Source organism: Lepisosteus oculatus, chromosome 15 (genome assembly GCF_040954835.1).
Source record: "Lepisosteus oculatus isolate fLepOcu1 chromosome 15, fLepOcu1.hap2, whole genome shotgun sequence".
Taxonomy (NCBI): Eukaryota; Metazoa; Chordata; class Actinopteri; order Semionotiformes; family Lepisosteidae; genus Lepisosteus; species Lepisosteus oculatus.
In genome coordinates, this window is record NC_090710.1 from 12,454,515 (window position 1) to 12,480,576 (window position 26,062).

The window sequence follows — 26,062 nt, forward strand, 5'->3', positions numbered from 1 at the left end:
AATAACTCCCTACTCTTATTGAGAAATGCCCTGGGATCTTGACCTGAGAGTCAGGACCTTGGATTAACATCTCCTCCGAAAGACGGCGCCCACTACAGTATAGTGTCCCCGCCACTATACTGGGGCATAGGACCCACATAGACTGCACGGTGGGCTCCCCCCACTGGTCCAACTAACACACCACTTCCAGCAGCAACCATAGCTTCCCAGGAGGTCTCCCATCCAGATACTGACCAGGCTCAACCCTGCTTAGCTTCAGTGGGTAGCCAGTTGAGAGCTGCAAGGTGATATAGATTATCTCACTTATGTGTCTTGCAAAAATTGATTAATAAAATAAATCCATGTTAGCATTCTGTACAGTATATGCAGGCATTCACTGGTTCTTATGAAGACTGTAACTGTTTTTGCTCAATCAGAAAAGGTTTAAGAAGCCTCAGGAGGTGGAAGAGATGTTAAACTAAGAAAGGAAGAGCCTGACCTGATTACAAAGAAATTAAATTCCAGCTTTACAATGTGATGTTATTTATCTGTAACCGAAGCCATCAGAAATTAGATTTCATTGTTCTGAGTTTAATTTGACAAATTTTGAAACAGAAAAAAACAAGTTCAACTTTTGAAAGAAAAGGTTCTAAGAGTCAAATGAATACAGTTAGTTACACATTACCTTTTTATGAATAATACCCACTCCAAAACAAATTTTACATACAGAATTGTATGTATTTTTCTGTGCAAAGTAGGTATGTAAAGTTCAGAGTTCTGCTCTCTGAAGAACATTTCCAAGTGTACAATTCACATAGTTCAGTATTGAAACAGTTGTATCTGATGTCCACTTATGGGGAGACTATGGGGAGTTGGCTTTAAATTGATAATCTCCAGTATTCGTTATTCAGTTCACCCAAGAGTTAATTTTCTAATTAGTTGATTACAAATCTCAGATGATTAATTATTTTACTCTTTCAGTTTGCAAATATGGTTTACATCAGTCATTAATTACCTTGAGCTTTTTTCAATACTTAATGTGTATTTAATTTGAATGTTTAACACACCCCATATTGATTTCTTTTCAAAGGATTTATCAACAAGTTTGACCTAATTTACTACAATATTGGGAACTAGAGGAGATGTTTAAAAGTCCTTTCTAGTTTTTTTTTGCTGTGGACTGCTTACTGTATTAATTGAATTATTTCTCTATTGTGCCTCTCAGCTTTATTCTTTTTGGAATGTTCAAGTTGATTCTAGTATAAATTCTAAAATAATAACTAATTATTTAAATTATCTTGATTAGTGATACTAAGATTAATGACAACAATATATTAGTTATATTCTGAATATGAGGGACTGAGTCTAAAGCCTTACATATTATTAGAGATGAGACAACAATGTGCGTAACACAACTCTAGGGATTCGCCATGTACACAGAAAGCCTAAGGGCAATCTTTTGCTTTGGGACCACCAATGTTAAACTCTAGGTAGTAAAATAAACTCAGATTTAGCAATTTAAGAAGTTACTAAGAAAGCATAATCACAGAAACACATATGATAATATATGATACTGCTGTAATAATTTGCAAAGTAAACATTAAGAAAAAATATATAAATGAGGAGAACCATACTATACTAACAGAAATATCTGTGGTTGCACAGAGTATAAAGCATTGTGTGAGATTATACACTATGTGTATCGTGAGATTATATGTGTAATAAATACAAAACTGTAGTTGTCCTTTAATTACTCAGTGTGTAACCTAGTGCACTTCTCCAGCCTGTGTGTTCTTGATCAGAAACAAAAGTGTTCCAAGTTTCACCTGGACCACAACTAGAGATTAGGGAAAATAAAAATCTCTTTTTCTGATGAGGTTCTGTAAATTCCACCAGCTGGTTATAATTTGGCTGATCTGTGATATGTAATAGTTGTAATTATTAAGTATTAATGATTTCCCTTGTACATTCAGGTTTAAGTCCTTTTTTCTATCCAATTACAAAGAATGAACTGGAGACTTGCTTCCAGTACTCAGTGCAAAATAAGAATTGCCAGATAAATTTATTTTTAGTGATTGGTGGTATCACACTTAGCCCTACTGCCTCAAAGCTCTAGGTTCCTGGATTCGGTTTTATCTAGGGGAGTGGAGTTTGTCTGTTTTCATTATGTTTGTTTGTTTTTCTCCTATTGCTATGGCTTCCTTTCACAGTCCAAAAGCTATCCTGTCCATGATAAATTGCATCCCCAACCCCCTCATCTACAGTATGCATGAAATGGATTGGTGTTGTGTGGTCTTGCTTTGCAACCTGTACCTGCCAGATTAGACTGGTTCTCCATAGCTTTCTAAAGGTAATGCAAATGGAATGCATGAATGGATTGATACCTGCAGATCACATCTGAATTTAGGGGAGAAGAGGAATTTGTGTGTTCATCTCAGTAAAGCATAAAGCACAACACGTTATGCACACAAATGCACACTGAAAGATGTGAACAACTACTGCCAGAGTCCCTTGAAAAGAGCTGGAGGCAAGAACATGCAGGATGAATGATAGTCTACTTTTATCTCTGCAGGACTTGCATGGCTTCTCTGGGTGAGAAACTTCAGGTTATCTTTTAGAATATCTTGTTTTGTTTCCATTTGATCTTCAAAAATGGAAGAGGGTAGAACGGATATGATATACTCATCCTTTTGCCATCCAGTGATTCCTGTCTTCCTTTAAAATACATATACATAAAATACATATATATATATTAAATACATTTAAAAAACACACTAAATTCAGTGATACAACATAAATCAGAAAATTATATTTGACAATCATATTGCTAAACAATGCTGATTAGTTGTTGAAAATTTTCATTGTCATCCATAATACACAATTTCAATTAATTATTTACACTAAATTGAAGTCATGACACTTATATTTCCAAGGTCACATGATCAAGCTAAATAAAGGATGCTACAAATACCATGAATTGGTGAGTCATTCTCTGTAACAAATGGAGGACAATAATTGTTTTGAACAGGGATGTCAGTGATGCATTGTCTTGTGTTCTCAATGTAATGTTGGCAGAGACATTTAAACATTGAATTTATAAGGCATTTCAATCAAATATGCAGCCAAATTTAATTTATAGAGAAACTCTATATATACAGTACTGATGGAAAAAAGAAATGCAACATTTTCTGGAATGAGAATACTATAGTTATAGCTTATGTACTTTCACAAAATGTTGTCAATTAATTTTAAGCCCGCTGACCAGTAATGCAGGTTGTGCAGTGAGGCATTGCAACTTGCCAATCACACCAGAGCTCGTTAGGTGCGCTTTTACCCAACGAGGTCCAGATGGAACAATGCCTGATCAGGTCACATTTAAAAAGGCCTTAATTCAAAACTTAGGTCACTGCAAGAAAAAGGCCACACTTAGTCAGTTTTCTGTGCATTGCATAATCCATTGAATGTCACCAGAAGCAAGGGAGAGGGCATTGGGATGCTGCAGGCAGGCATGTTATGTGACACCATTGCCAGACACTATGGAGTAATCCCAGTCCTGTGTCCAGACTGCAAAGAAAGTTTCAGCAGGCCGGCAGGACAGATGGCCGTCTAAGATCCGGTCGCCCCCCGGGTGGCAGATCGTTTCAGCTGCTGCTGAATATGCCGGAAGACACAAGCCCACATAAGTGACAGGACAGTGAAGCTCCATGCTGCTGGCCTTAGAGCAAGGCGACCTGTCAGAGGCCCTCTGCTCACACCTCCTAGATGTCACACCCGACTGGCTTGGGCCAGACTAAGGCTGTGATGGACATGTTATCGGTGGTATCAGGTCTTCTTCATGGATGAGTCGCTCTTCAGCCTGTTCAATGCACATGGGAGGGCCAGCGTGTGGAGGAGGTGTTGTGTTTCTTTTTTCCATCAGTATATGTACTTTTAGGGTGTATTTATCTGTGTTGGTCATTTAAACTTTACATTTATATGGATTAATATGAAATAATCCTTTAGTTAATTATGTTAACATTTTGATAGTTTCAAGATATGCATGGAATTAATATAGTGATTATGATGTAATGGTACCAAAATATAAATGCCTGTTGAATGAAAATGGAGCATTAACCCTATTACTAGTACAATACATTTAGTTTTGTTGATATCTTGCAGAAAGTGTCAGTTTTACTGAATGAGAGCTCATACAGGTTTAGTGAGGATTGCAAGTAACATAATGTTGCCTTTGATATTTCCTTATGACAATGTCAGATGTGGTCTAGCCTGTACCTACTGTACCTGTTGTGAAATTCTTCTAGCATTCATAAGTCCCATGAGGTATCCAGTTGCCATTAAACAGTGATGTTTAGTCAGCTCTTTTTGCACTTTCATTGTAGTTGAGCATCTGTCTGCTTCAGAGCTGTATTAATTTCTTGGTACAGTTTTGAAATATGTATTGGGAATAGTGTAGGACAAATTCTGAATTGATGCTCTATCTAAGTGATGACCACCACCAACAATAACAAGAATAATAATAATGAAGTGCCATTCTGTCCGCAGTCATACTGCAGTGTTGGTAGAGTATAGTATACAGCAACATATTAAAGTGTCAGAAAGGGAAGTTAGCATAATCAAAGATGAATGATAGTTCAAAATGTCAGACAAACAATAAGGATGAATGAGAAAAGGCATCTGTTAATTCTGCAGTGCAGAAAGTGAAAACAAAATCGAGTAGAATAAGTGGCATTTAGAGATTGGTCTTTAGCTCATATAAAACATATTTTTTTTGGTACTTTTTAAGGCCATGAAATCTGTTGTGTTGAACAAGCTGACTTGGAATCTTGTTTTCATCTAACATGTATAATAGCCTCTGCATATATTTTGCAGATGCTGCAATATTTTGTCTCATGCATTTTATGTAAAGGGTTGTTAAAGATCAAAAGTGTAAAGACAGGAGTAGCACCTCTAAAATGAAAAAGGGTGATTGCATAATCGTGGATATTGACTCTTTCACATTCTGCATTCTTGTTTTTCATCATCATAATTTATTAGATATCATGGTTACTTTCAAAATGGGTTTGTATTTGTACTCTGTTAAGTTTAAGATTGTGTTGATATTTTACAGAATTTGTGAAATATTTAATTTCTAACTTCTCATCTTAAATATTTTATTGTCTCTAGATGTGATTTCCATGGTGTTTTCAATGGCACAAAAACAAATATGAAGACTCAAAATAAGATGCGTGCAGACATTAGATACAGTACAAATTGTATTCTTTATAATTGTATAATTATATGTTTTAAAATGTGTTGGGTTGTGCACTGCAAAGAGAAAATGGTTGGTGTGTGCTATAGTAGTGGTGGTACTGTGGAGCCAGGAGCTTGGGGATCTAAGGTGGTGTCTGCTACACCAATGAGGACACTGTAGAACCAAGACACCGACCGAGGTTGGTGTGTGTCTGCTATGGCAGTTGAGACAAAACAATGCAGGAGCTCCGAGGTCTTTGTTAGTTGTTATGTGTGATGCAGCCAGGTGGTGCAGGGTGGAGGCACCAGTGGCTGCGAGCAAGTTGGAGGCAGCCTGGATTAACACAAGGAGTGCCTGAGGCTGCTAAAGCACTCTAGTTACAGTACATTCAGGAGCTAAGGCTCCAAACAGAATCAACCATGGACCTGGGTGCTCAAATTAATATACTATGGAGCTAGGGACTGCAATTAAAGTTGCTGCTAAGGTGGCAGAATATAATTTGGAGCTGAGGGCCTTGAACAAAAGCACTGCTAAGGCGGGAAGTGTATACATTGAGTAGCCCAGGGCTCTACTCTAATTCCTTAGACTCAGTAATTTCCAGTAAGGTAAGGAAGCACGTAGAGTGGTACTGACAAAACGGAGACCACTGCTACTAACCATAAGGGATGTAGGTGTGAGACAGCGAAGTGAAGGGCCAAGCATGTGACAGTGACAAGATAGTCTGTAAGCGGAGCTGGTGCATGGGATACTATGACTGGAAACTTTGGCACTCGTGAGGATGACAGTCTGAAATCCCAGGGATAAAATCCCTTGCTTTGTGGGTGCGCACACAGAGCAAACTAAGATCATTCACATATGGTGAACCCTAAATATATATTCAAATCGTACACCTGTATGCTTTGTTTTTACAATGAAATATAACACTGATGTAGCCACATACATTTAGTCAACTTGCATGTTTCTAATAAGCACCTGTTTTGTTTCTCACTGGCAAAATGGTTTCTCCCACAAACCTGTAAGTCCCAAACTATGGCATGGCTTAGTAGTGCCGATCCCAGGGCTGTGCATGTGTGGTTCACTATGTAAGAAGATACCATTGTGTGGGGGTAGTATTTTTATACAAAATTAATTATGAACATTAATTGATTAATTGTATTTTGTTTTCTGTCAAAAATATATGAATTGCTTATTGTATTTTTGTTGGAGAAATGGGTGAATAAGGATTATGATAATTATTTTGTATAATTCTTTATTTTGCTTTACAATGGAACCTTCTAGAAGGAGTAGCTTTAGCTAGAAAAGGGGTTCCTCTGAAATGGAGGGGGGCAACGTAGGAGGAACCTTGTGTAGTAGTGTTTAGTAGGCCTTGCCTACTGCAAGTGTTTTTTTGTGTGTGTGGACTTTGGAAAAACAGCTCCTCACAATAAATACCTTTGTACTTCTATGCAATTGTGACTGTGACATCATTATTGCTCCACTCTATCTGCACTTCCAAAGTATTCAATGAAGAAACTGTAACAGATGCTGAGCCTGTGATACAGTAAGTGAAGGCCTCAATGTGTATCGACATCAGACATGTCCTCAGAGGGATTCATTAAAAGCCAAGAGAGGTGTAGCTTGGGAGGAACAGTTTTTGGGCCTGGGTAACCATGAGCGAAGTGCTAAGAGATCCTCAGTCTAGCTATTGCTCAAAAGTAACGTGACAAAAACAATAACCAAAGGGTGCTAGGTGAATAAGACCAGAAGCCTCAAATCTAGTTTAATACCTTGTAAGTGGGGGGGAGGGGGATATACAGTACTATTCTAGAGGATAGTACGTGAATATGGGAAGTAACTCAAATAGTAGAATAAAAAAATGTATTTGCTTGGCGATCTGAGGTGGGTGTGGTGATGTCACAGACCTACTTGGAGTTCTAAAATGTATTGCCACCCTACACAGCATCACACTATGTTTCCACACAATGTCTCTATAGACTTACAGCACTGAAGGAGAATACAGCTGGAATGCCTGCTATACTGTAGTTGATAGAAATATTTGAATCTCTCTAAATTATTGCATTATTTTGAATAAATTGGATAAAAATCGAATGAAATCCTTCAAGGAAAGCTTTTATAAAAAGTACATTTTTATTAAGAGTAAATCAGAATATGCAAAAGGCTCCAAAAAGAAGTGATTCAAATTATCTTATTCCTTTTGTTACTAGTTACTAATTGATCCAAGCATTTCATTCAGTTGTTTCTTGAAGGAAGCCAAGCTATTTTCAACATTCAACAACTTGTGTGGACAGTGTTTCCCGTACACCCTCTGGCTTCTCTTTCACTGTTGATCCCAAATATGTCTTCTCTTAACCCAATATGCTCAAAGCTATAAATTCAGTTCTTGTACCCTGTCAGTGTATGATCTTCCTTAACACCCCAGCAATATAACTGCTCACTCTGCTCTGATTCAGGTGCCTGTTTTCAGAGCAGTAATACATTTTTTGTATGATGGTGACCAAAAATGTTCACAGTATTCTAAATGAGATTTTAGAAATGCATTACACAAAATTAACATAACATGGCAGGTGTTGTGTAAAGGAAATTACTCAAAACAATCAGTTGTGCAAGATGCATACTCTCTGTCACCTCTATTACAGTTGCTGAATCATGTACATTCTATCATATAGTTCTAAAAAAACAATCTAAAAAGAAAACTGTATCCCTCCTTTTCTAGTAGAAAAAACAAAATCCAATATTTTTGCTTTCTGATTTCTCCAATGCACTTGCCAGTAATCCCATTAAGATCATGTTTGTATTGTCAAAAATTTATATAATTAGAAAAAAAATCAAAAAATTTGTTTAGTTTTTTCTTGTCGGCTTCCTTTGTAGTTCTTCCAGTAGGTATGGCTGCAAGTCACAGAGTCTTATGGGTCGGACCAGGGCAGTTCACTCACTAAAGCCTTAAATAGGTAACCTTGCTTCTCACAAGAGATTCCAGTTCTATAATAACCTCATGAACATGCATTTATCCTTTGGATGTAGAGTGTCTCTCAACTTGGTGACTTAGATAAAGTTTGTGACACCTGGCAAAGTAAACGTTTCTAGCTTCAAAGCAGAGAGGATGTTGCTAAGATGTGGGGGGTCCCATCATCAAAAATGATTGTAAGGTTTAGCTTGGTATACCTACTGTAGGTAATTAAGTCGTGGAGTTAGAACTTGAAGCTTGCTTCAGGCAAGCCTCGCTACTTCATGATCATCCAAACAAAACCTGATTGGAGCTAAGTATTTGAACCTTGCTAGAGAGAACGTGCTATTCTGTGTTTTTAGGGAGCTTGGGTTTCCTGGGTGAAAGATACCTCGGTTAGAGATGTCATTCCTGCTTAGGGTAAATTTTTAGAATAGGGAGATTTTATTCACATTTTATTTATTTTTATTTTGTGACATCCAGGGTGCAGAGAGAGATTTAACTGCAGGTTGTATCACATTTATTTAGAAAGGCAGCTTATGTTTTATTTGGTCTCTGTAGGCATTAGGAGTCTAATATTCTGGAGAAATTGCTTACAAGTCAGGGGTTATGAATATATATTTTAGGTATTGACTAAACTTCTTGGTTAATTCCCGATTTTCAGCATTTGTGTAACACCCATTTGTAACAATATTATCTATTTACTTTTTGTTTGTTTTTTTGCTGAATGTGTTAATCAATTGCTACTGCAAAGTGTTGTGACCGCATACTGTGATGTCATAAAATGTGAAAATTGTGAAAATGTTTTTACTTTAAATCCAAGTTTCTCTACTAACACTCCTGGATATTGTGCTCCAGAAAGTCTTACAGTAGCAATACAAAGAGCAGGATGAATGCAGTATCTATACAGTTACATGAAACATGAAATGTAATCCATATAGTGATATTAATATTATATTAATTGATATTAACATTCCAAATTTGCATGTGTATACAATAATATTATAAATTAATTGCAAAGCCTACCATTAAAATATGTATTAATTGTAATAATTAAAATGAGGAATGTAAAGTTTTCGTTAACTTCTAAACTCCTGTGTTGTTGTTTTTCTAGTGAAATTCACCTTTTATTTTATATGTTATAAGGATTATCTGCAGCAAAGCTGAGCAGAGGAACTGTAAAAGCAATTGTGTGCCTGTCTGATTGGGACTGGAAATGCAGCGGATTCCCTGAATATCCTGTCATCGAGAAGTCTTAGACTGACTTCGAAGAGCCTGTTGAATGAGTGGCTTCAAATTGATCCAGTTATCATGAGATAACTTGGTTATTGAAAAATGAAAAAATTCTGTTGGAAAAAATAAAATTATAAAACTCAGCTTGAGGGTTCTTTGCAATTATAATTTTGTTTAGATAGGATGTTGTTTCCCTAACTATATTTGCATTTATTAATGTTTTAACATTTATTTATTTATTTTTTTCAGGCAAAATTACTGTAAACGTCAGAATTATTCATTCTAAGCATTTTTCTAGACTCAGGGCACTAGTCACTGTTGATATCTTATCAAGAAATATACTGTGAGAGAAAATCATGAGGTGATTCAGAGTGACTACTAGGAAGTAGGGAATTTTCATTTGGATTATGCATGCACCATTTGGTGCAATCCGCTACATTTTAACTTGAACATTATTAACAGTTTCCAACAGATGTCTACTGGCTGTTATGATCGTATTGCAGCATAATCTTTGTATTTCAGGCAATACTCAAATTCTATGTAAAAAAAAATTAACAAATGTTATTTGGAATTTACTACTGGGTCTTATGTTGTGGTAGTTTGCACTGGTGCTTCACTGTTCCTGGTTCTTGTAATGAATTCTTGCCTTGGGCATCTGTCCTGTATCAAGTTTGCATGTTCTCCTCATGTTTGCTTGAGTTTTTCGTGTGTGTTCCAATTTCCTCCCAACTTGCAAAGAGAGGCTGGTTAGGTTTGATAGGGTATTCTAAATTGCCTTGCAATGCAGTGGTATCCAGGATGAGAGTTTTTGTGTAATCTAAATACCACCTTGCATCCAATGCTACTGGGGTAGGCCCTGGCTTCTAGCAACCCTCACCAGCATAAGTGGTTTACCAGCAGTGGATGAATAGATGGATGGAACATACTTCTTCAGTTGACAGCTTGCTTCTTAGAAGTGCCAATTGTTTTCTGCAATTCTTACAGAATTTTTTACAGTATTATACTGAGCTGACATGCAATACCCTGGAGTATATCCATGGCCCTTCTACAGAACTGAAGTTTGATAAATACATGGGGATATCAAGGGGGAACATAAATATGCTATTAAATGTCAGTAGGATGTCATTTTCCCTTATCTACAGAATTGTCCTACACACTAGACATTTGTTACTGTCGCTCATTTTTCATACTTTTAAACAATTTCCCTTGTTTTTGTATCATTCATGCTCTAAATTTTGATGTGTTCACATAACTTCAAATCACATGTTGGTTATTATGATCTGATATATATTTAATTGTAATGTATTGTATTTAATATTTGCTCTCTGAGATCAAACATAAAGTCAATACATTTACAGAAACCTCCTTCTGTTCATGCCTTTCCAACATCAGATTCCTTCTCTGTTTTGTTGACTCACATACATATTCAACTACATTTTATATTCATGCCTTTATTATGTTCTGTAAATTAAACATACTCTCACTAGGGGTTTGCTGTAATTCATTGTTGTCAGCCCATCGCTATTTTCATTGTTGATTTATGTGCCCCTCTTGGTATGAACCACCTTGTTCAAAGTGCTTTTTCTACATGCTAATCTTTGCTCCAAGGTGATTCCCCAAGTCTCTTTATCTCTGTTTTCAGAAATGAACTGCAGGAAGGAAAGGCTGTATCCTGCCAGGTACTAGCTTGATGTTCTTTTTAATGCTGGTTCTCTGCAAAACGTTATGTGTAATATTGCTTATTGATCTCTGACTTAGATCATTGAGTATTGTTAGTATGTTCTCATATTATATTCTGGAGATGGTACACAAATTCATAACCTGATGGATGATTTCTGTTCTGCATTCTGGATTGATGAGCTCTCACTGACAGTCACTCTCTTTATTTTTCTAACGGGAGAGGAATATTTAGTCTAAAAAAAACCCAAGGTGATTGATGTTTTTAGTACTTTTGAATGAAGAAACATTTTTGTATTTAATGAATTATTTGTGTCCACCAAATGTGGACTGATCAACAAATATAATACGTAACTCTCTAAAACCATGTCTTAGTTGCTTTGTCTTATCATGACATTACAGAACATAGTACATTTGATGTTCAAATTGTAGATTATTACAGAATAAAAAGGCAAAGACTCAGTTTCTTAACCAAATCCTATAAAGTCTGAATCTGAAAAAAAATAAAGATTTTTACTATTGAAAGTTGCGAGTAATTGCTTGCTATAATAGTGAAAACAATGTGAAACAACAAAATTAAATCACTATTGAAGGGCATATAAAAAGAAAGTCTGACAACGACAGAAAAAAATGAAAACAATGTATTTTTAGCATTATTAGTATCAGTTTTAGATTAGAATATTTAATGTTTGACTCTAGAAAATTAGAATTAAATAATTCCAAGTACCTGAATCCTTAGTTACACATTTAAAAATCATTGCAGACAAAACAGTGATAATGACATGAAAGCATACTGGTTTTGCAAATGATTCCGATATATTGAGTGTTACACCTTTACAAAGGATTTGTATTATATTGGAATATTTCTGGAATACTAAAGCATAGAGAGGTGTACATTTTATCAAAGCAAGTTCAAAGTTAAAAAAACAGAATTCAAAGTCATTAAAATGCTTCATTGCTCTATTTTGTAATTTGCTAAGATTAATGATAGGCAATGAAAAACATATACTCTAAGGAATTATTTAATTAGCTGAGGTTTAAAATAATAAGCTCCACAAGGAGTAATGCCACATGTGGAAAATGCAAGAGAACAAACCTATGTGAAACTGAACTTATTACTTATATTACTATAGATATACAGCATAACCAATGCAATGAAGTTTTACATAATTTATGTGATAATAGTCTGCATAAAGCATGCAATTTGGTTATGAAATGTATTCAAATGAAGGAATACAATACTGATAGTTTCTCATTGCTGAATATATGCGGATGGCACATGAATGCAGATATTCACATTGATTCACGTTGTATCCATAGCCAGTGGGTGATCGTCTGAGCAATTTGCTGCATTATGTTTGTTCTTGACATCATGTTGTAGATTCTTTTAAGGCATTTTGCACTTTATTTCTGTGATTGTATAGCACTAGGAAACTAATAAACAGTACAGAATGAATGGTAGAGATCTAATATCACCTTCAAATAAAATTCCTTTCGGTAGTGCTGAAATACACTGACAGTTCAGAGAACAAAAGTACTTACTGTCACTATGTAAAAATCTGCTGGGTTATCACTTGTATGAAGCCTCATAGCAAAGTGCAGTTTCACATCAAGTTAAAATGTGTTTTTGCTGACCAAAAAACCACCGTCAGAAAGTTTATTTGCAGTTTATTTCTTGTTTTTGAGCACTTTTTTTCTAATGGGGTAAACGTAATGACATATCAGATGCCAGTGTGTGCAGTTATCAATAGGTGGGAGCATACAAAAATGTATGTGAAATTTAAATTGGTTATGAAGGAAACTTGAAATTTAAAAACACAGGCATAATAAGCAGAGAGGCAATTATTGTTTTGTATTAAAAAGAAACAACATTTTCTTAACTTCAAATGGATTTTTACTGATCTTTAAAGAACTTCTGTTTTCAAAAAGAGGAATTGAGTATCCCAACAATTCAGTGTTAAAAAATGAAGTATTTTAGATTCATTTAGTTTAGATGGTCTTCTTTTTTAATGTAATTCCTTTATGACATTTTGAAGTAATATGTTTACAGTCTAATAATGTAAATGAAAAAAAATAATTATATTGATTACAGTTCTTTATAGTATTGTCTTATGACCCTTGGCTTAGTGGAATATGAGTTGTTGTGCTTTTTTAGCATTTAAATGTTATCATATTTTCAAAGTGTTATTTGTTACCCATTCATTTTTATAACTCAACAATCCATTTTCTGTTCACTTCTTCCAATTCAGGGTTGCAAGAGAACTGGAGCCTATCCTAGCAAGCAACTAGCACAAGGCAGGTTACATCCTGAATGGGACAACAATCAGTTGCAGGGCAGACACAGATGCACATACTCATGCTTAAAGCCAATTTTAACTCAATAATCATTCATTGTAATAAGTACATCTTTAAGTGTACTACAGTATTTCTGTAAAATTAAAATCTACTGTTGTGGTGATGAATCACAGCACTTATGCCAGACAAATACTTAAAAGAAAGGAAAACAGAGGAGACGCAACAGAGGCACTCCGTCAAAAACTATTTAATAAATCAGTTATTTAAAACATTACCTTCAGTTGCAAAGTGCTTTGCAAGTCTATTTACATGACTGTCAGGGAGCTGGAAAGAAGTGCCCAGTTTGTCCTGGTACAGTTTACAATTCACCTGCATGGACACTTCTAGGGACAGGCTGTTCTGCTGACTTCACATTTGAATCATACAACAACGTCTTTATTAATCAGGCATACCTTATGATTTTTAGATTATTTGTGTTTTCATGTAATTTAAACAATTTAGTCTTTAGAGTAAAGGTAAGTTGAATTGACAAGTTTGTAATGCTCCTGTGCCTTACAGAAATAGTTTCTTTTACAATTAGGAATAATTCTGCATACGCATTCTGTAGCCTTAGTTTAGTTTTTATAAATTGGTATGGATCAGACACATTCAGCATGTTTTTAATTTTGGTAAAAGACAAACAAAAAATCGAACACTTTATGACATTTTAATTACAGCTGCTTTCCATGCTGATATTTTGCCAAATTCTGAAGCATCATCCTTTAACTTTAATCCTTTAAGTTTGATTGAGCAAGAATTCAACAAAACTAATTTAAAAAGTGGATTTAGATAAGATGTTTTACAGGCAAGTACGTGTATGATTCAATGCTCAAATTGAAAACTTTCATACTGTATATGAAAGAAGTTAAATGTCAGAAAACAGTAAAAAGCATTGCATTAATCTTGACCTCCTTTGGTATGGCAAACAAAAGGTACAAAAGATTGCTTTGACAAGCTACACAATTATCGGAATGACCTCTGTCTGTGTGTAATAATAATAGTTCACATGATTTCAGAATAAATAGCACCTGTCTCTTCCTTACGCAGGAATTTCATGCAAAAACTCAGTTATGAAGAACAAGGAGCTTTCAAAACAATTCAGAGATAAAGTTGTAAAAAGAAATTCAAAGGCACTGAATGTCCTTTTGAGCATGAAAATGTTGATCAAAGACAAGTGGAAATTTTATGCCACCCATACACTTCCTAGATCTAGACCTCTCCAAACAGATCTGCCAGGAAAAGAGGAAACTGGTTAGGGATGCCACTGTGAGACAAGTGGTGACTTTGAAAAAGCTGGAGTTCAATGACTGTGACAACTTCTGGTCTATAAGCAAAGTGTCACATGTGGCTCATACCCATCACTGTTTATCACTCATTTGACCCTATCCGCATTGTCAAGCATGGTAATTGACAATATTGTGTTATGAAGCTGCTTATCATCAGCAGGAACTAGAAATCTTGTTAAGTTTGAAGGAAAAACTGGTGTAGTAAAATACAAGCAAATCTTAGAGGTAAACACACTTCAGTCCTCTAAAGACCTAAAATCACCAAAAAATAATAACATAAAGACTCCCAACTATAAAATATGGTATTAATATACATGACTGTTCTAAAGACAATCTAACAAAATTTAGTAATCCAAGGTGAAAGGCTGAGCTGTTTCCATACCATTAAAATATTTAATAAAAATATAATATATTAGCCATGCCTTGTGCCCATTGCTTGCCATGATAGGCTCTGGCTGCCCTGTGAAATTGGAAGAAACAGTTAGAAAATTGATGGTTAATAATAATAATAATAATAATAATAATAATAATAATAATAATAATAAAACTTTATTTTATATAGTGCCTTTAAAGGTGGCTTCTCAAAACGCTTTACAGGATGACAATAACAATAAATAAGAAGAATACAACAATAAATAAAAGAATACACAAGATAAAACACAATTACAATATATAGAGGAGACCGTGGACCGTGGTACTAAGATGAGCAGAGGGGTAAAGAATGGAACCAGTTAAGTAAAGGCTTTTCTGAAGAAGAGGGTTTGAGTCTGGATTTGAAGGAGTTTAGAGAGGGTGACTCTATGATATCCTTGGGCAGAGAGTTCCAGAGCTTGGGGGCATAACAGGAGAAGGCCCTGTCACCCATGCAATGTAGATGGGCTTGGGGGACAGTAAGGAGAGCAGAATTAGAAGAGCGAAGGTTGCGAGGTGGGGAGTAGGGTGATAATAGTTCAGACAGGTACTGAGGTGCCAAGCCATGCAGAGCCTTATAGGTGAGCATGAGGATTTTAAAGTCTACACGGAATTTGACTGGAAGCCAGTGCAAGGACTACAGGATAGGAGTCATGTGAACACTTGCATTAGACCTGGTCAGGATTCTGGCTGCTGAATTTTGGACATACTGCAGTTTGTTCAGAGTAGATTTAGATACCCCAGCGAGTAGAGCATTACAGGAGTCAATTCGAGAGAATACAAATGTGTTAATCAGCTTTTCAGCCACAGTTAATGATAGCATAGGGCGTAGTCTTGCGATATTTCTAAGGTGAAAAAAAATATGTTTTGACAGTATGCTGCACATGTGGGTTGAATGTTAAGCCAGAATCGAATATAACCCCAAGGTTTTTCAATTTTGATTGAAGCTCAAGTACAGAGCCATCTACAGATAGAGTTACAGGACTGGCTTTACGAAGTTGATGGGGATGCCAATAAGCATGACTTCAGTCTATAATATATTAGTAATATATATAGTAATATAGTAATATATCAGTTTTACTTACAAAACAGAAAACCACTGATTTTTAGAACAGTTTGTTATAAAGTGTGATAAGGGAAAATGTATCTATGCCATATAACATGTTTAAATTTTAAACCACATATTCTGAACTTAATTCTGGATAAAAAGAATAATGCAACAATATCCAATAATGCAACAATGAGATCCCTGAAGCAATGAGGATTCCGTTTTGTAATATCCTAACTAGTGGGAAAGAGCAAAGAAGCTTCCATATTGCATCTAGTTTGTAGGTAATGACTTGAAATTGCATCTAGCACTGCAATATGAAGATGCAAGGCAAGATAGTAATTGAATGTGAACAGTCATAGCAACCTGACTTAAGAAAAGTGGATCAGCTCTTCCATTAACCTGCTTTCTAAGGATTTACAGTGGTGTTTTTCAAGCCTAGACATATAGTATAAATGTTTTACTATATTTAAAGACAATGTACTTAGCTGAAGTGATTGATTTATGCATACAAATATATATTGTACAAATATACACTTTTGCATATTTATATTTGGAACAGATGGTCTTTTGCACAAGGTTTTTGGCACTTTTTAATGATGAACTTAGAATTGATGGGCTATGAAACCTGTTACAACAATAATTTGGACATATGCAGTAATAGCTTCAATCCCTTCCCATAAATTAAATAAAAATAAGCATTATAAGCTTGAGCAGAACCCATTATGATCAATTCAAAATGAAGAAAAAAAAACTTTGAATGTGGGCTTGGTCCTGGTATTTTCAGTTTTTTCCTACATATATACTACATATAGAATATAAAACAATCATTGTGCTTCTTTTGACATACAAGAGGTGTTCATTGTTTTTTTTAGCATTCAAATAAAACCCACATACAGTAATAAGGATTATTGAGATACAATGTCATAGAGACTCTTTGATGGAGGATACATTAGTTTTTTTCAAACTTTGCTATTAAATGCAAACAAAAAATAGAAAATGCTAGCTCCACATAGGCACGTTCGATGATGGTTAGATGCTTAAATGTGCTATAGTTACAACAATCTGGATATTGTAAGCTGTAAATGATGTTTCTATCTACATTGCATATTTTTAAGTAACTGATCTCTTCAAAATCACACATTCTTTTTATGCAACATTTGTAGATGAGACAAAACATATAGCCAAATGATTTTGTTATGTTTTTCATCTGACAAGTCTTGTGAATTCCTGCTAAAAATAAAACACAAAGTCATTTCCTTTTGTTTTCTGAGCAGTTGTTTTCTTCATACCTTTTTAAAACGTATTCTTGCTCTTTCTATTCTGAAATACTTAGCACACTATTTCCAACACTTGTTTTTCAGTAGTTGTTGCTTCAGGCAAAAAAACTGTATATTCCACTGTCAGTCATGTAGACCCAGACATCACAAAATAACAATTTCTTCACAAATCCTGCTTAACTTGAAAGCCTTTATGAAAATGGATTTTAAAATAAGAATTAATTAATGTAGATGCATTCATTTCCTGTTATGTATTTTTGATGGTTTTGTAATGGCATCCATAGAACTGAGCGTCTAAGACAAAAAGTGGCAGCGTTTTTATCATTATTATTCCAAAAGCAACCTCCCTTCCCCCATTCGCTTCACAGTAATAGGCTTGTCTCTATCACAAAAGGCTGAACTTGACACTTGGCTGATGATGTCAATGGTGGCAGGCAGTTTGACGGACAGCGCCAAACCGCACTGTAGCCCAGATTCTACTAATTAGCTCTTAGCAGAAACTCCAGTTGATTTAGGTGGAGGCTTATCAAAAAATACACCTTTCCAATTTACCATGACAGACACCATGTTACATTTACGTGGCCTTTAGGGGAGGAACTAATGACAGCTCTGTTATCTAGGATTGAAGCAATTGTGTGCTGTGATAAACAACCAGAAAAAAGGGCAAGGAGCCTGTTTCCTGAAGCAGGATTGTAATGATAATTCTTTAAAAAAGAACGATCAAGAAAGGGAAAGACAGTGAGTTGATGCAAGTGAGCTAAAGCAACTTCTGTACCATATAGCAAGAGAGCAGATTACTCAAATAAAATTTTTCCAGGCAAGGATTATGAATGGATTTATTACAAAAACATTTTTGAAGTTTACATTTTCCATTTATGATATACATCACAGAAAGCACCAATAAAGATAATGCCAGGAACCTCTTCTGGGGGCAGTGGTATAGAATTACCATGAATAATTAACCTGCTAGGGCTCCATTGTGATCTTTGATTACTTAGTAAGCTTTGTGAAGAAACAGAAAAAAAATCACAGAATGACCAAAGCATTTTGTGTAGATGCAATTTTTACAATTCTGTTTTATTCTTGATCAACTTTCAAATACATTGTGATCCAATACTGAATATACTGTACACGTGTGGGTATATTATTTATGTCATGCTTTTGCTACAAGTGGAGCACATTTCTTAGGAGCCAGTGAATGTCTCACAGTGCCACCAAGTGTAAAAGAAAGGCAATAAAAGTATATGCAGAAAATATTATTATCTTACTAAACATGATAGTATATTTTGAATACTGTTCATGATCAATCAGCCTTTAAACATGCTGGTTTGAACATTTTCAACATTTTTTTGCTTAGTAAAAATTAACAGAATATAACAGGCACAGATAACAAGAAGAAAGACAAACATGTTACTAACAGCTACAAGATATGGAACTTGTGCAACATGGTTTACAAGTTCAAATTCCATTATGTGGTAGACAGGGTAGACATATTCTCATTTGTTTGCCAGTCTGATGCTCTTCAATATACCTGTATGTGCTAGACGAAAACCAGTGACAAAGAATTAAAAAAATACCTTGTTATACTATATTGTTCATTACATCTCAAAGTTTTATGAAAAATGTAAGGGATTCTGACATATTTTGGTACTGTAACCAGAAGAGTGGTAGTTTAGCTCATATGGACATGTAAAATGTAGTCACAGAAAAAAGCAGATTTAGTTCTCCAATCAAAAATAAAAATTATACTTTTCAAAATCCCATGAGAAAGCCATTTGTCCCATCTTTTTGTTAATTTTGATGCTGGGTATTTTGAGCTGAAACAAACCTAGAGAAACATTATCAATATCAAAAATATCAAAATACTGAAAAACCAAATGTGCAACGATAACTCCAGAGCATATAAAGAGCAACGATAACTCCCTTTTCAACTACTGTATATCATTATTGAAATGGAAGTACTTTATAAGCACCTAATAAAATCATTTGGAATTCATCATTTTTATATAGTTATTTTATTCCCCCATCCTCCACAAAGCAAGGACTGTCTGTAAAATAATTACAATGGAATTAAAGATAATGCCTGTCAAAAAGATTAAATACTTATCAAATCTGTCATTAATACATTGATTTTAACATTTTGCTGAGTTAACATTCTTACTACTGTATGAATAACTTGATGAACATGACAAAAAAAGAAGCTGGGTAATAGACAGTTCATGTACATTTCATTCTGAAGGTCATAGATTTATTATCATGTTAAAAAAATGTTGGCTCACAGTGTTGTCAAACATAATGTTTTGCTCTAGAAGGTAAGGATGGAAGCTGGATTTCTTCATCTGTAGCCCTTGAGAGTAAATGTGACATTAGGATGGGATGGGATGGGATATTTCTTACATTGTATTGTAATTACAAATGTAATTACATTTGTAATTACATTGCAAATATACTTTGTAAAACATACTTTTAAATATTTCTTTCAGATCATTAGAAATACAGGCTTTTATATTGTAAACAACAACCTGCAGCAACTTTCAAGGTTTTTTGATTCTCTGTAGATTAGAATTTATTTAATTATTTTTAACACCAAAAATAACACCAACACTCCCCTATTTATGGTTTAAATACATAATATTGTTTTCCTGATATTTGTGGGTATATGAATATCATATTGTATATTGCAGACTAGCATGCTCTCCACATACTGTACAATACCTACAACATTTTTTGTGAAGACGTACCTTCTGTTCTCAGTTTTAAATGTACTTCCCTTTAGAGTTTCAACTTGGGTCATCTGGTTAATGTTCGATTGATGAATCTCATGAAGTCCATTGACTCTGCCACTACTTCATTGTTCAAGACTAAAATGATTCTTTTATCCTATTTGTGTAAGTTATTCCTTTGATTACAGAAGTGGATCTGGGTGTCCTTATCAGAATTGAAAGCAGAACAGCTATATGTAATATAATTATTAATTAATTTTAACACTAATGGGATCAACCAGTAAAGGGTGTTATGGAGAGTGTAAGTTGACCCTACACTCCAGAACTCACTGTTTACATCTTAAGCTATGTCATTATCCAGCACTGAGTACGAATCCCCAAGCAGAAATTCATACTATGTCAAGAGTTACGGGGGTTTGTTGGCTTTAAAGGTTCCTTAGTCAGTTGTTCAACAAAAATACATTTTGTCATGTCATGTCAGGTCATGTGACATCATTCAATAAAACTTTTAATTTTACATAGTTTTCTTCTCTAGTTTTGTTGTAAGCCAATATGCAATATAAGTATAAAAATATATATATGTATAAAATATATTTTCTGGAGTTTTACCAGAAGTACTTAAACAAGCCAAAGTGTGTTTTGACTAGCTATTAACAAAGTTACCTTGCCTTGTTTGACTCCCTTGCTGTTTACAGTATACCATTATTCATTTTAACAGTTCTGATGAACAAGCAGATCTATATATTGTAATCCTATAAAAAAGCTAGTTGGTTAAATAAACATTGCAGATTATGATGACTGTTTCTTTGCTTTTCTTTGTTATGTGGGATAAGTGCATTTTATTGCTTTAAAGGCTTTTAAAAAAATAAAAAAATAACAAGGAAAATATTTTCTAACTGTCCATTACCGAATACTTAGGAAAACTATAATATAATCAACATTACAGCCTTGACCCTCTATCCAATAATGTGATATACACTGACAAATGCAGAGAAATACATTCATCATAATTCTCTTATTTTGCAGCATAAAGAGTACCCTCTCATTCATTAGCTAACATTCACTGTCATGGGTGATTGTCTTCCATGAACATGAAGGTGAGTGGATAAGCCATTAAAAGATCTGCACACTCTCTAGCAGATGTTTTCTTAAGAGATATCTAAAGTCTTGTACTAAATAATCTGGTCAAGAAGAGTATTGGTGGTGCCGTGGCTCTCTGGCTAAGGATCTGCGCCTGCGCCTGTGGCTGGAAGGTTGCTGGTTCATATCCTGCAGCTGGCAGAGGAATCCTAATCCATTGGATCCCTGTGTAAGGTCCTTTACCCCAACTTCTCCAAGGGTGCCATTTTAATGGCTGACCCTGTGCTCTGACCCCAAGCTTCTCTCCTAGGTCTGTGTGTCTCATGGAGAGCAAGTTGGGGTATGTGAAAAGACAAATTCTTAATATAAGACATTGTTTTTGGCCAATAAAGTGATCTTATGTTATCTTACTACTTAATAGTCTTGTTTTGCCTCCTGACAAAAAGTGCTCAAAGTGCTGAGTATCTTCCCAGATATTCTTCCTACACCTGGTTCAGTCAAGGGCCATGCTCTCCTAGGAGCTGATATCAGTGTTACATATCTATGAAACATTTCTTCTGACCTCCTCTGATGTAAATGTATTGACTAAGATGGGAGAAGAGAAATGTAGATACATATTCTGCTCCAATGTATCCACTAAGCAGTAAAATAAATTGCCAGCCTCCCCATGTACAGTAATTAAATTAAAAATACAGTATCACAACAAAAGTTTACATCTAGTGTGAATTTTTAATTTTTCAATGCAGATGTAAATTTAATGTTTTTATATACTGTATTTTAAAAAAGCAATAATCTGTTCAAGAATGTAACTGGTCACCTTCTCAGTAGCAGGCAGCCATCTAAACAGCTGTACTAAACTGCTGTTTGAGTGCCACGTGCTACACAGTCTATGAGTATTTCATCATCCACCATGACTGTAAGGACTGCAAAAGCTGTTGAAATTAAATGACGAAAACATCAAAATATTTAAAAAAATATTTCCAAAATATCCACAAGTGATATTATTATTATTATCTGCCAACATTTCTTTAGTTACATAATTCCATATTAATATTTCCTATCAAGTGGTATTAAGTAAAATACTACAAAAAAGATTAAAATTAATAACAACCAAGTTCAGTGTTCTTATTACATGTTCTTAGAAAAGAATAAAACATAACGTTTCATGAAGTATCTACACTTTATATAATTATATAGTTAGAACAAGCATGTCAAAAGTTTCCAAAATAACCACCATAGTTTACCAAGTTAAAGACTTTAATGCATAAAATGTTTATGTAGAAGGTGGAATACTGTTGTGTACTTTATTTTTTTATATTTACCTACCACATCTATCTACTGTATGTACATTAAGTATATATTACTTATGAAAACATATGGCTTTAAAGCCACTACAGTACAGTACAGTGTGTGTGAAACATATTTTTCATAAACAAAATTTAAGGTTAAAATTGTTTTCTTATTACTTTTTGCTGTTACATTTTACATTACATTAGGTACATTAAGTATATATTAAGTTATAAATCTGTTTTTGTTTCCAATTACCAAAATTTCCCTTTATTTGTAAATTTCCATATTAAGCATAAGCATATTAAGCATATTAATTATGCACAATAAAGAAACAGATTAAATGAAGCAATCGTTTCACTAGCATCTAACACACCACAAGTGCCACCTATTGGTCGTGTTTTGACAGTGAATTATATAACTCAATACGCTGAAGTACAAGTAATGCATTTGGAAGAAATATTGCATGTTCAGAGTGGCTGCATCTATCCTGTATTAAGTATTTTAACAAGGTTTTGTTATAATATAAGTGTAGTAAGAATATTTAACAAGGTTAAGGTTATTCCAAACTGAAATATCATGGCCTTAATACATGACAAAAAATGTAAGCTACACTGTTAAGCAACTTTAGGTCTTTGTCATATCATCTGCAATGTGAATGACTACATTATATTTATGTAAACTCCAGACTGAAGAATTTTTATGGACTCACTGTAGCATTCTGTCAAATTGCACTTGACCTGTTACAATCAACTCCAACCAAGATTTAAAAAATGCTGGATTATACTCTACACATGTGTTTATGGTTAAAAGGTTCTATTTTTTTATTGATTTCTCCATGGTATTCTTTACCAGAGTGATGTGTGATGTGTTTGACAATTTAATAGGAAAAAGAAAAAGGTCAATAAATGAAATAGGTGCATAGAAACCTATATGTCATTGTCAGTTTTTGTAGGATTTCACCACTAGCGTGTCCTGACATCATGATTCACCTTTTCCTTTTTAACAAATTCTGGAGATTTCTTCTTAGTTTTTAGTATCTTTTGAAGCATTATCTACAGGATTCCATATGGTCCAAACTAAAGCAAATGTATGCACCAAATGATTTTAAAAACATTTGAAGGCACAGTAAACAAGGAAAGGCTATTGTGTTTATAACCTGTTTGAGTCACTAAGCAGCATAGAATCTGCACTTCAGGATTTTCTGTATTTCTTTCAAAATACAGAAGATTGCACTGTTTTACAAAATACAATTTTTAATACTCTATCCCCATCTGTGAGTTACTGCATTTTGACAATACAATAAAGAGACTTTCTCCATTTTCTTTTTTCTGCAAGCTCTGGTGTCTTATCAGTTTCCTCCTGTGTTTCTATATTCTATTTCTAAGCTTAATGTTTTTACATAATGAATAAACCATACAATGAACAGACTCATCAGGCCTTTTATGACTTTTTTGTAACCTTTGAAGGTGTTTGTTCCAAGCTTTTTATTTAATTCTCAGCTATTTGTAGGTACTATTTACTATGAATTTTTAACTCCACATTCAAACAAAATACTACAATTAAAAAAGTAAAATAAAAATAAAAATAATTTGGGCCAAGTTTGGTTCACATAAAAAATGGTTAATTTATGTAATTTAGTCATATATCTTAGTCTTATTCTGCAGCCTCCACCTTTATCATTAACAAATTTAAATGATTGCAAATGTTTATGAATGGAGAAACAAATAATGTAAGAATACTTTGCCTTTGAAGCAGCTTCTTTTATGCAATTAAATCCACATTGAATAAATCACAGATATTTTTTTCAACTGCAAAACAGCTTTCCTTTTAGGTCACTTTTTAAGTGCTAGCTGTGCCAGTGAGTGAATGAATGGTAGGGGTAGATTGGTATCCAGTAAAAGGAACCCATGGGAGAAACTAAATTTATGAATCTTGTTAACTTGATTCTCAAGTTTTCCCCTCAATCATATGTTTCTGTGAAAAATAAGCTCATTCTGAAAGCACTTGCAGACAGCCGCACAGGCATCACTGAACCAATCAGTCACAACATACTTTCCCAACGAGGCTTGGAGTGACCTTGAAAACTATGACAAATGGCATTGAGGGTAGAGTAGACAGAAGTTTGCGATAAACAAAAAAATTATTGACTGTTGTAAAAAAACTAAAAGCTGATATATAGTCTCTCCTTTTGAAGTCCAATAAATTTGCAAACATTGCATTGTGCAGATGCCCAAACTAACTAGGTAGATTCCCACACTGTCATTTCTAGACTGGAAATGGGGTTCCTAAATAAACTATAGCACAATATTTACAGTGTTATTCTTAATCACAGCTTCAGGTTTATGGCCTTCAATACTCAATGTAGCTAGATGTGCCAGGTAATCATTGTTATGATTCTGCAGGCAGAGCTTTTATCTCACCGTATAATCATATAGCTACAGAGTGATGAAGTCATCCATTAAATTTAGTTTACTCAGAAAGCTTACAAGCTCAGTGCTGTCCTCAGCAGTCTTACAGTTTTTAGCAATCTTATTTGTGTTGGTGCTGTTTTGTTTGGTAAAAAGCAATATTAAAAATAGGAGTTGTTTTCAAATTGCAATCTAACCTTTCTGCTGTAGAAAGAAGAACATATTTTTTGCCTTGGCTTGAACCTCAGAAAAAGAGTAAATGATGCTAAGGGGGGAAGGGAATAGCAGATATCTACAGCATATGGTCATACCGTGATATAGGACATAGCAGCAGCTTTCAATCAGGGATGAAGCCTGTGGGCTGTGATTGTGATGACATGCTACATTGGTACTGCTGTATCATTAACAGTTACCACAGAAATGAAATGGTGCCAGATTTTCTCAGTTATGTTAAAGCTAAGAAGATACTCAATAGGATTATTTACTGAATGAAAAATAGGCATCAGCGATAATAAAGGAAGGAAAAAAGCATTAGCTTTTTCCTGTATAATACATTACATTATTGTGCTGAAACTCATAGATATAATCTATATTCAAATTAAATGAATTTAATTGGCAAAATAGGTTATACTACTAGGTTTCTATAAACTTTAAAAAATAACTACAGTAATAACATCATCATCATGCTTATGTTTATCATATTTACATTTTTGTAGGCAGTTATATTTTTTTCATAAATTATCAACAATTCGCTGATAATATCATGAAATTAACTCAGTTTATTCTACATCAAAATACTTATGAATATGTTAGTATACAGATGCAGCCATTCAAAATGGGTGGGGTATTTCGTGGTATACCCCAGTGGGCGTGTCGCAGTATCACGCAGTATCACAGGGTTAATCGCATCATTTGACGTCATGCCGGAAAGTATCCAGCATCACCTTGTAAAACCGCCAGGAGGAGCCAATAAAACTTAACCTCTCATGTACAGCATTTGAGCTTTTAAATTTAAACTATGTATTACAGCATGTTAATCATCAGTCATTAAAAAGTTGGTATATTTTATGAAAGCAAGATTGCTCAGTTGGACAAAAGAACACAACCTACCTTTATCAGAAATATTTATGCATTAAAGC

General features: G+C 34.5%; 1 protein-coding gene across 5 annotated transcripts in view; it reads left to right on the forward strand.

Annotated features, from left to right (window-relative positions):
* LOC102696991 (protocadherin-9) overlaps nucleotides 1-26,062 on the forward strand; it is a 354,468-nt gene that overhangs the window by 114,595 nt on the left and 213,811 nt on the right. The window contains exon 4 of one of the 5 annotated variants that reach the window (XM_015363634.2): nucleotides 11,029-11,055. The exons of the other annotated variants lie outside the window; for them this stretch is intronic. Coding sequence (XP_015219120.1) covers nucleotides 11,029-11,034 — 6 coding nt within the window. The 3' untranslated portion in view covers nucleotides 11,035-11,055. Of the gene's footprint in view, nucleotides 1-11,028; nucleotides 11,056-26,062 lie in introns of those variants that run through there. 5 annotated transcript variants of the gene reach the window in all.